At 48.1% G+C, this 11,598-nt stretch overlaps 1 protein-coding gene across 1 annotated transcript; it reads left to right on the forward strand.

The window, feature by feature from the left end:
- The first annotated feature begins 10,848 nt into the window (after positions 1-10,848).
- LOC149326865 (kelch domain-containing protein 3-like) lies at positions 10,849-11,379 on the forward strand. The gene is made up of 2 exons (XM_089564708.1): positions 10,849-11,109; positions 11,209-11,379. Exons 1-2 carry the CDS (start codon positions 10,849-10,851, stop codon positions 11,377-11,379), a joined length of 432 nt encoding a protein of 143 aa, XP_089420834.1.
- Positions 11,380-11,598: the final 219 nt, after the last annotated feature.

An 11,598-nucleotide genomic window follows, 5' to 3' on the forward strand; every position in this document is an offset into this window, starting at 1 on the left:
TGGTACTAGGCTCTCATGAGCAACCACGTGCCCTCTGCTTGCCGCATGGTCAATTTAAAACCAACTGCGCTGCCTAATAGGTCTGAGCATGACATTAATGAGTTTTGCAGCACCGTGAAGCCAATTTCAAGATCCCCCCGCAACTGACACTATCGAAACTCAACCATGTGTATGTGCGCCGCATTGACTGTGCCTTAACTGAATTGCGCCAGCAGTAGTTGTTGCCGTTCTACGTATACATGACCGTCAATGTTGTTTTAAACTTATTTCGCTGCATCGCTCTCGCCACTTTTTGAGCACAGAAAAATAGCTAGCCGCGTGGTATCAGGCGAGCGTAACCGCACTCTGAGGCGCAGAGGCTTGGCGAGAGCATTTTCTGCCATAGTTATAACGTACTGTATTTAGGTGAAAATAATCTTGGCGTATTGACGTTTGGAGTATATGGTATTCATTTGGCCGCAGTTGTGTAACGTGGACGCTGCATCATGTCCACGTGCAAAACGTGGGTGCAGTTCTGCCGCAACCTCAGCCTGGAGAAGACGCCGTGCCAGCTGCGAAACCTGAGGGCTTCTTCCAAGCACTTCGAACTGTTTGCGTATCTTCGGCCAGGATGGCTGCGTCTCGATGCTGTGCCTACTCGAGGAAGGAGTGGCTGTATTGAATGTCCTTGCACTTCAATGTAAACTACACTCCATGTATGTTTTAGTTTGATTAGAATTGCTTCAAATTACTTCGGTTAGCGACAAGGAGGTCTTGAGGCTGTGCGCAGGCCCTATGTATGGTGTAACGCTCTAGCGTTGAGCAGGTTTCTTGATGCTACAACTTTTTAATATTGTCATACAGTTGTAAACATAGCTGCTATATCCTGCAACCGCTGTGTGCTGCATGGTCTATGTGTTGATGCGCCTATTTTTGTCATGTCATGTTTGCCTCAATGGAAGCTGGTGTAGCATTGTTTTCTACAGTTTTCAATTTCTTACCTGGCAACGTTCGTGGAACCTCAAGGCTTTTTCCTATCCGCACTGTGACCATTGAGATAAATAGCCAGCTTAAACAAAACTACTGCTTGAGCTGCCTGTGAAGCGCATTTTTTGTTGGTGTGCCTTATCACTGTATTTGTTTGGTTGCTGTAATAAAGCATGAATATGAAGACCATACTTGCCGTGCACTGTATTGCAAACTGTGCACTTCAGCATGTGCTTTGTGCATCATACCTTGATGTACCCAAAAGTACTAGCAGCAGTATTTGCACCAAAGTATCCACTACGAATCATGCATGCTTAGCCATCGTCTGAAAGTGTAGCAGCCTTTCTATGCTGCCTTCTTTGCCAGTCGCTTTCATTGGGTTTTGAATTGCACATTAACAAGGCCATAACTAGCAGCAACTCGAGCACATTTGACGAGCAAAGGTTGGTGCGCATTCAAAGGCAACCTTCAAGTGATACCGGCTCGAAAGTTCGGGTTCTATAAAAAGACAACTTTATAATTCGCGCCAAAAGCATACGTATGCGTGATGTCAATCAACATCACTCATACGTAGGTTGATCCCCAAAATAGGGGCGCTGGGGTGCCCCCATGAGCCGCCATTTTTTGGACCAATGGGCGTCTATCGAGCTTTCGCTACCATAGTTAATCGGCAATGGCGAAGCGAGCGGAACGACGAGACAAGCGGAGTGACGTCATACCAAACGGCGGCGGCGGCGGCTCCGGGGTGAGGCGAGCAGTGCAAGTTCATGCCAGATGGCGGGGCGAGCGCGCGGCGTCCGCCAGCGGCTGTCGGTTGCTAGGCAACGGCTCAAGGTCGGTCTCTGTGCCTCCTCAAAGCACCACTATAGCGCAATCGCAGGTTCGTGCCCAATGTAGCTTTCGCTACAAAATACCACTGATATGGGAAAATACCTATATAAGCCAGACAGTTCGCTCCGTAAATTATCGTGCAGGTGAGCACGGGCGTTCGTTAAGAGATAACGGTAGCAGGACAAATTTCTCAACATAGCAGAGATTGCAAAAATCAACCATGTCCTCATGAGACAAAGATTCTTTTCAGGGGCAGTAGTGTCATTGCACGTGATAATTTGGTAGTGTTTCTGATAAGGAACTATAGCAATTGTGTAAGTGGTATGTCAGTAGGCCTTTACAACAAGGAGCTGGCATTTTTGAGCTCTATGTTTTAGGGTTCGATGAGTGCACACGTGCATCTGGACTTGTAATGAAGGTACAGCCTTTGTCAAAAGTTTGGAGCCCAAGGGCTTTGCTTCAGAGCCACACCGTTTGGTCCGTAATGGATCTCCAGCGTTCGAACTTTTCTGAAAGTAAGATGATTTCTGGCCCTGCCTCCTCCGCTGGATAAGACTTCCACAGATCCTACAGGAGTCCCACTACAAAACTTAGAAGCAAACCCCTTGGGCTCAAATCATTTGACAAAGACTGTACCTTGCGCACATGCGCGGGTTTTTTCTATATTTAGGGGCTATATTTAGGGGCTATATTTAGGGCCTTTTCTATATTTTGCGCTCATACTGTGCTTGTGTTCTGCTATTATGCGTCGCATTTTTAGCGCAATATAACACAGTTTAAGAGAATGTTCCTCCAATAAGCCGCGAAGGAAGTTTGTCGCTCTTTCCTCCCTCTGTATGAATCCTTTCAGGGTTAGGGTACGCGCAACATAAAAACTTCTGAAAGCAAAAGATAGAAAAAGAAGAAAACTGAAGGTCGTGGGTTCCGACCCCACCGGTAGCATGTCGTTTTTTGTCTTCTGCATTTCAGACAAGTATCTTTTGGCGATAAAATAACTGCACTATTAAATTTACTTTCAGGAAAAAATGAGAGGTCCTCTATGTCCCCTCGTTTTCGGTAAGTGTTGGCTTCCTTCAAGTATGTCATAACGAGCCCCTCTTTTCCCTTCCCTTGTGGGCTCACTTCTTAACGAAGGCTTCATTCTGACCGTCTTGATGTCGTAGGTACTACAAGAACATCTGTAGACATCATAGGTAGCGCCTGTCGTGCGACATATCCTTTAAAACCCTTTGCGTTCAACGTCACCTCTGGCGGCTGTATCATAAGTGCGAGGGATAGTGCTACAGAGGCGCATATGTAGTACGCGACGAGGTCAAGTCATGGCAGGATGCTTTCATGACAACCGTTCAAAGAAAAAAAAACTATTCACGTTTAAACACCCCCACTAGTACCTTGATCCCACTATAATGAGAAAATGGGCCACTGCCTTAAGTTGCGAAAAATTTTCTGGAAGATAACATGTGTATCTCTGGAAGATTGTGTCGTGTTGGTTGCTCGTATGTTCTGCCATGTGAATGGAGAGCAATTCCGTGAGCAGGCGTGCTGATATAGATTTTCCCCTTTCAGCCACACGCGCCACATCCGAGACGATGGCAGGGACAGTGCCTTTTGATGTTCCGTTAAAGCATTACAACTATTATTGCATTAACATGCATCATTATGTTTATATTCAAGGACAGTATATGGCACTATATGAACCAGGATCAGCCGATGGCTGTCGCAGGGAGACGTCCAAGCTGTAGCAAACTTTATACCTTGAGTTCTGTACACGAGGTAACTTCGGACAAGCTCGGACGCACCAACTGCACCGATCTGCCGGGATAAACCACAGACATTGGCAAGCCGACTGCAAAAGGCGCTGCTATCGTAGAAACTCCGGGAGTTTTAATCAAAATTCACGAGAGGATAAAGTTGTCAGAATTAGCCAGCGATTAGCACAAGTAATCATCTATCGGAGTGGATGAAGTGGTCATATCAGGTTTCAGATCCTCGCCTGTCAGAGCACGAACGCTCACTTTTCGTAAAGCGGCAGTGAGCCCTAAAGTGCTTCGTATTCCTCGCTGGTGACTGATGGCAAATAATTACGTGAGGCTTGTTCTTCACATCAGTGTGCCGCATGCGCGTGCCTCTGGCCAGCGGACTATGCGGGGGAAAGTGCTTGGCCTGACCGTCCTCACTTTTCGTCAATTGTGCTGTTAATAAAGGACTAGCTTCTTCAGATCTTTCAGCATCGTGCGTGATTGCGAATGCACGGAATATTCTAGGCTTGCTTGGCCGTCCTTGCAGTGCGTGGTGAACATCCAAATTGTTTTCAAAGCAAAACGGAAATAATTTTTTTTAGATATCTCGCATTGATCACAATATGGTGATGCCTAAGCTAGTGGACATCAGGGAGGAGCTCCGGAAAAGTGAACTCTTCCAAATATTGGGAAATCTTAGCTTAAGCTATGTGTTTGTGGGCAGGCCGATATTCTTGTCTCGTGATTTGCAAGCATTGGGAGTATGTGGCCCAATTCCTTTTCTATTTCAATCGCCTTATTGCCGATGCATCGCTGCGACAGGTGGCTGCATTATTCAAATCGGAAAGGCTTCCGGGGCAGTACTTGGCGACCGCTAAAGCGCTATCGACAGACATTGCTCCTGTCAGTTCTCAGGCGACGAATAAATAGAGCAGTTTGTTAACTAATTTATTTATTTATTACGTATACATTCAAGACACGTAGGCACTACAGAAAGAAGTGGTAAGTTTGTAACAAATAGTTGCCGAACAACAACAGCAAAAAAACTTTAAGGCACCTTCAACCGCGACCTTGAAGTGAATGGCATCACAAATAGAGACGGTGGAGGCGAGAAGGCGCTTCCACTCACCAGCTGTTCTTGGCCAAAATGCAGAATAGTTCGGATTAGCACGGCAAGCTGGCTCTCGAACTTGGTGTTGATGATCGATGCGAGATAAGGTGTAGCTGGGTGCGGTGAAAAGATTATCTTTCAGGAATGGAGTAAAGTGGCACATTTTATAAAAAAGACAGGCGCAAGTTCTTGAGACACAGGGAAAGGTCAGGCAGAATAAGTGTATTTTTCGTTGAAGTGACACTGGAATGCTTGCACTGGGTCGACTGGTTAAGCGATGCGGCACTGCCCTTCGGTGGAAGGTGTGGCAACGGTGGAATTTGAGAGACTTAGGCTGCTCTTCCCGAGCACCCCTCAGGAGCATTGATTAACTGAGCTGTCACCCGCCATGGTGGGCACTGCGTATAGGACAGTCCAAGGGTGCTTGACAGCATACAAAGTCCCACAAGGGGGCCACTGGAGAAGCATTTCTGGCGATGCTGAGTGTCAGTCATGGCTCAGCGGGAGATCTGGCGGCAGTGTTCGGCATCTTGCGCGAGTTCAGAAACAGGAGTATATTTCGGAGACACCGGGTTGGTAAGGGAGAATGGTCGCTACTGTAGCAGGCAGATAAATGTCGTAAAGAATAAAGCAAGCAACGAAGCCAGGTCAAGCACAGAAATTTGCTGCGATGGCAGTGCCGGTCAAGCGCAGGTTCACCTTCTTCTGTCCCGCAAATCTGCGTATTCTTTTTACAATATATACCAGGTGTTTAGGGACTACATAAAATTTTCTAAAAAAATCTTTTTGGTGTAAACATACACCTTTTGTGGCATACTATTGCCAGTTTAACACCACTCGCTGGGTGTGCTGGAAAATCATGCTTACAACTACGTGGCGCAAAGTCATACACCGACAAGTACGGAAACACCGCAAAGCGCTGACTTCACCAAAACTTTATTGCGGCGCGCAACGTATACGTATACCCTATCGCGCGCATGCGCTGAAACGAGAGGAAAAAAAGGGAAGATGTCACGCTTTATCTGGCACCGGCATCGCATTGCACCAGGACCCACTCTCCAATGAACAGGCAAGCAAAATGCGGGCCAAAAAACTATCACGCACGAACCCAGGAGGGCCAGAATTATATCCCCACATTCGTCATTCACGGCAGGTTACATTTCTAACACAATTGGAGCTCTTCTTCGAAAGAACCCCGATAGTTCACAAATACGTGAACAAAGTGGCGAGTGAGATAGTGGGAGCTTCTGAAATTGCTGAGAGAGTGGACGATTGTGTCCGCACTCCGCCGGTGTTTTTGAGTGAGAAAGAGCGCCAATTTCGCTGCAGAGTGCAAAAATACATGCGCTTTCGAAAGCATGCATGAAAAGCAACACCTCCAGTGCAGGTAAAAAAGCCAAATTTTCTCGAGCTGTAGCGCCAAGGGTAACCGCATTTTGGAAATTCTAAACTATGATAGGGCTAATATCAACGACCGTCTAGAAAACGACCGGCTACAGTTTCGACCAGGTGCCCAATTTTACTATTTGAAAAGTTTATTATTATTAATTAGTTAATCATCTCACTACTTCAGAATATTGACCGGTTTTCCGGAGTCCGGCAACTCTCATCATACTATGCCTCAAAAGCCATATTTTCACCCAAAAAGAGTTGTTTTGAAAATATTTTAAGCTGTTCACTGAACCAGCCCCTATACATGATTTTAGTTTCGATACCTGGGCGCCGCCTTGTTTGTTTTACTCGAGCGCCGCCTACCGCCGACGCCATCTTGGACTGATAATTTGCAGTCGGTGGGCTGCAAATTATCAGTCCAAGGTTATCAGTCCGCCAACTCTCATAATACTATGCCTCAAAAGCCATATTTTCACCCAAAAAGAGTTGTTTTGAAGATTTTTTAAAGTGTTCCCCGAAACACCCCCTATATACACGCCTGGCGGGTGGCCCACAGCTCGGAGGGACGGTTGGCAGCTTGAGACAAACAAGGCAGGTACCCCGGTGCGGCTGCTCAGTGGTTACGGCGCTCAGCTGCTCACCCGAAAGGCGCGGGTTCGATCCCGGCCGCGGCGGCCGAATTAGGGTGAAGGCGAAATTCAAGAGGCGCGTGTGCTGTGCGATGTCTGTGCACGTTAAGAACCCCAGGTGGTCGAAATTTCCGGAGCCCTTCAGTACAGCGCCACGTATAAGCTGAGTTGCTTCGGGACGTTCATCCCCCATAAATGAATAAAAAACACAAGGCAGGCTCCTGACAAGCAGACAACCACACAAAGGAATCATAATTATCAACCTGACTACGTTCACTGCAGGACAAAGGCCTCGCCCATGCCTGTACAATTAACACGGTCCTTTGGCAGCTGGTGCCGCCTTTTCCCCTCAAATTTCTTTATTTCACTCGCCCTCGTAATTTTCTGCCGTCCCCTGCTGCGCCTGCCTTCTCTTGCTGTCCACGCCGTTGCCTGGTGCCCACGGGTTATCTCGCCGTCGCATTGCCTGTCCTGACCAAGACCATTTCTTCTTCTTCACTTCGTATAGAATACCATTCACCACGGTTTGATTTCTTAGTTTAGTTAGTTAGTTTATGGGGCTTAACGTCCCAAAGCGACTAAGGCTATGAGAGACGCCGTAGTGGAGGGCTCCGGAAATTTCGACCACCTGGGGTTCTTTAACGTGCACTGACAATTGCACAGTACACAGGCCTCTAGAATTTCTCCTCCAAAGAAATTCCAGCCGCCGCGGCCGGGATCGAACCCGCGTCTTTTGGGCCAGCAGCCGAGCACCATAGCCACTGAGCCACCGCGGCGGCGGTTTGATTTCTGACCCACTCTGCCCTCTTCCACTAGCTAGCTCTCTTGTGCTCAACTAAACTTGAATCCTGATCGGTACCCAGCACGTTCCGGCCTCATGGGTTAGTACCGGTAAGAAAAAGCTGTTATATACTTTTCTCTCGCAGTATCGTTGTGAACTGCGTTTCACAATCTGAGGGAACAGCCAAACAAAAACACATCGGCTACAGACGGGGAATCCACACTATAGGTGTTACAGCACTATAGTGGGCATGATCAAAATAAATGGAACGACTAGCAGATCTTATCATATCTTTGCAAGTTTTTCAACTATACCTCCTGAAAAAGGTGTTATATGGCGGCGTGCAGGGAAACTCGTTGCACGTTGTTCGGTCCTTCCCAGTTCTACACGTGGTGCTGCAGCAGTAGGGCATGCGGGAGGAGGTGGTGGTAACGCCGGTTCTAATGCGCACGTCGCTGAAAAGAAAAAGCGGCTTCTTCACGCTCTGGTGGATTCCTTAGTAAGGCTGGAAGTTACCGCGTGCTTGAGATTCGATGTACGTAAAAGCTCTCGCCCTCACATCTCGAAAAACTTTTGCGATGTTTAAATACCAATTACTATCAGCACCGTAGCTGTTGAAGACACACGAAACCTAGCCTTCTTTTAGTATTTATTTTCAGGGTGCTCTCCATGCGTGAATGAACTTAATTTCCAGCGCACGGTTGTTATACCAAGCATAGGTGATAGCTTATCTCCAGCCTACGTTTGCCAGGTGAGCTGTATTAGAAAAGGAAATATGTCTTACTGTTCGAAGCAGCTGCTAAAGAACTGCACGCCAGCTGCACAGCAAATAAAAAGTTTGCAGTGATAATGTTTTTTTTCAATAGCAGTACTATGAAAAGCACAGCGATCGAGAGACACGACGCCAGGTTTCAAGAAACATGTGCGGTTATTCAGCCATTCGGGCTCTGCATGCAAGAAGCCGAAACGCAATTCTTTATTAGCCGCCATTCACGTCCATTCTTTCATTGTGGCAGAGCCGGACAGGTAGGTTATTGATCACAATGTGATTGGGCTGGCGCTTTATGAGAACTGTAATCGGGACTGGTACATAGTAAGGTTGCTTCATGGTTAGTATGCGAAAATAAAAAAGGGAGCGTTATTTCTGAAAACATTGGCAGCACAATGTCACCAATATATCGTTCACATAATTTTATAAGGTCGCCTAAAATTTAGCCCCTATCAATTGCGCTCGCTATGAAGGATGCCATAAGGCAGTTTCAGCTGACCGGTTTTACGGTCCCCTCCGATTACGCTGGCCCGCCCAACATAAGCATAGCGGACGTGCGGTGAGCAAGTTTATAAAAGCAAATTGTTCCGCTGGTAAGGCTAAGCAGAGTGGTTTGGCTTGTGACGCTATCTAGCGGTGATAAATAGACACGATTTGATGAACGAAATCGAAACTTGTGCTTCTAGTTCATATCCACTCCGTTGATTCCAAGTGAAGGCAAGCGTATAAGGGGGCGGCAGAAAGTTAGGTGGGCGGATGAGATAAAGAGGTTTGCGGGGATACGGTGGCCGGAACTGGCAAAGGACAGCGTTAATTGGAGAGACATGAAGAGGCCTTTGCCCTGCAATGGGAGTAGTAAGAGTGGTGATGATGATCAGTTCATATCTCTTTGTTTTTGTTTGCCTGGAACTTAACAAGTGTTAAGTGAACAAGCGTACTAAAAGGGCACCTGATCGGGCAGCTCAGTGAAAGAAAACCCGACTTGCGTTGGTAGTTTGATCCACACCGACCAATGCCACACTGTTCATGCGAGGCGCCGCTGTGAACCTCTATATTAGTGTTTTTCCTTTTTTCTACGCTGCGCAAAACAAGAATTCAGACTGCGGCAGTGCATGTTCCCTTTAGCGCTACTAAACTGGAGGTAAATAGACGATCACTTCATTTGGAAACGTTTGCAGTTTGTCGGGGTGAACACTTCTGGATATGATTGCACGGACGTCTACTCATTAGCAAAATAAATTGAGACGTGCGTGAAGGGGGCGACTTTCCCATATTTGCTCTCCATTTTGCTGGTGTAGCCCGTACGGAGGTCCACGCCGTTTTTCGCAGCTCGCAACGTCCAATCGCGCTGGGTTCCGACTGCGGCATTTTCAGACACCCGCTAACACATGCGCTCCCAGTCGCTCGAAAGTATTGACCCTGACTACGCCGCAGTGCAAAGAGCGATCTTTGTCAATTTTGAAGCGCTTTAAATGAGTGTAGTGTAGAAAATGAGCGCTTGATACAGTGAAACTGGAAAGCGCTCTCAGACGCGACCGTCGAGCCAAAAGCCAAAACTGGAGGCATTTCCATACATACGATCCTGCACTAAACCGGCGCGCTTTCAGAACGGAGGCGCCACACCGCTGACCCGCTAGCGGGGAACGTACTGCGCATGGGCACTTCAGCGTCCGCCCCGCTCAGCTTGGTAGCGGGCCTCAAAACCGGTCAGCTCAGCTAAAAATGTCTAATAAAGAATCAACTGGGAAGCATTAACGACGTGGGTCGCAGCGTCCAGGATGTTTTTGGTCAGGAACAGGCTGGAAAAATCGCTGAAGCACCTTTGTGATAGCTCTTACGGTTTTCGTTCTTTTTTCTCGGCGACAGCAACTTTACAGTATGCAGTTTCTTCGTGCAACGTTAATACACTTGCGCATCATGAAATAACCAAAATATTCTAATATATAACAAACATAGTCACCCTTAAAAATCATCGCTGCCGCACGTGCTGCGGAAACCGGCCACCATATCGATGTTTCAGGAAAGGCCACGTGAGGTCGGCAGAATCGCTGGAACCATCGCGCCGTGTTTCTCGGAGCACTAGCTGCCCCGTCAAGATGTGGACGGTGCGACTGAGTGGTGTTCCAGAGCAAGTCAACCAACGTGCCGTTTCCATCAACGGCAAGGTATACTCGTTCGGCTCTTTTCACGAGGACGGGCCTCACCCCTTAAGGAACCTCGTCGACGTGTCCATCTTCGACCCTGCAGCGTCGCGGTGGGATATCGTGGAAACGCATTCACCGTGCAATGGCCAGCCGAATAACATTTTCCGTCGCACCGTTGTCGCCTACGGTCACTGCGCGTACCTTTGGGGCTTGCGGAACGGCTGGGAGTTGGACAGCGTCCTTTACCCTTTCGACACCAACACCATGTCATGGAGCTGCCCTCAAGTGAACGGTGAGGCGCCGACACCGCATTACGGCGCCTCAGCTTGCATGGTCGGTCATCGCATGTATATCTTTGGTGACCCACATGATTCCCAAGACGTCAGCGCGCTTGACCTGGATACCATGGAGTGGCATCGCGTCCCCACCAGTGGAGAGGTCCTCGCTCCGCGATCCTTCCACACGGCCTCTGCAATCGGGACCCGCATGTACGTGTGGGGTGGCGGCTTTGCTGCCACTTTTCTCGCAGGTCGCTTTGAAAACGTCAACTCATTATTCTACCTGGAAACAACCACCTCGACCTGGTTGCGCCCAAAAGTACAAGGCTTTCCCCCCGTGGGTCGGCACGGGCATTCAGCCTTTGTATACAGTGGCGAGCTGTACGTCTTTGGGGGGTACAACGAACTTATGGACACTTACTGTGCAGACATGCACAAGTATGACCCCGAGACATCGTGCTGGAGTGAGGTGAGGCCGCGGGGCTTAGGCGCGTCTGCCAGGTGGTTTCCAGGCTGCTGCATTACTGGCGAAAGACTGTTTGTGTTTGGCGGTTATGGCCCGGTACAGGACCCGGAGGAAGGAGAGGAGGAGGAGGAAGCGGCTCTGACCGACCTTCACGTGTTGCACTTGGAACCGACACTAAAGAACTTGTGCCTACTTGCGGTCGTCGATGCACGACTGTATGTAAGCGAGATCCCACTCATTAGAAATCAGATCAACGCTATGCTGTCACCATGATGGAGAGAGAGAGAGAGAGAGAGGGAAAGGCAGATGATGCAGCTGAAGCAAATGGAGTGCCTGCGACGAAACTGTATTTCTAGCGGACGATAAATGAGTTTTGTGCATGTAAAACGCCTCTATTTTAAAAGTACTTTTGGACTCAGCCTCTATTCTTTCACACACTGTAGTTTATAATGATATAGCAGTTAAGCAGTACTTTTTGTAACAGGGCGAAAT

Source organism: Amblyomma mixtum, chromosome 10 (genome assembly GCF_055824585.1).
Source record: "Amblyomma mixtum isolate Tamu chromosome 10, ASM5582458v1, whole genome shotgun sequence".
NCBI classification, from domain to species: Eukaryota; Metazoa; Arthropoda; class Arachnida; order Ixodida; family Ixodidae; genus Amblyomma; species Amblyomma mixtum.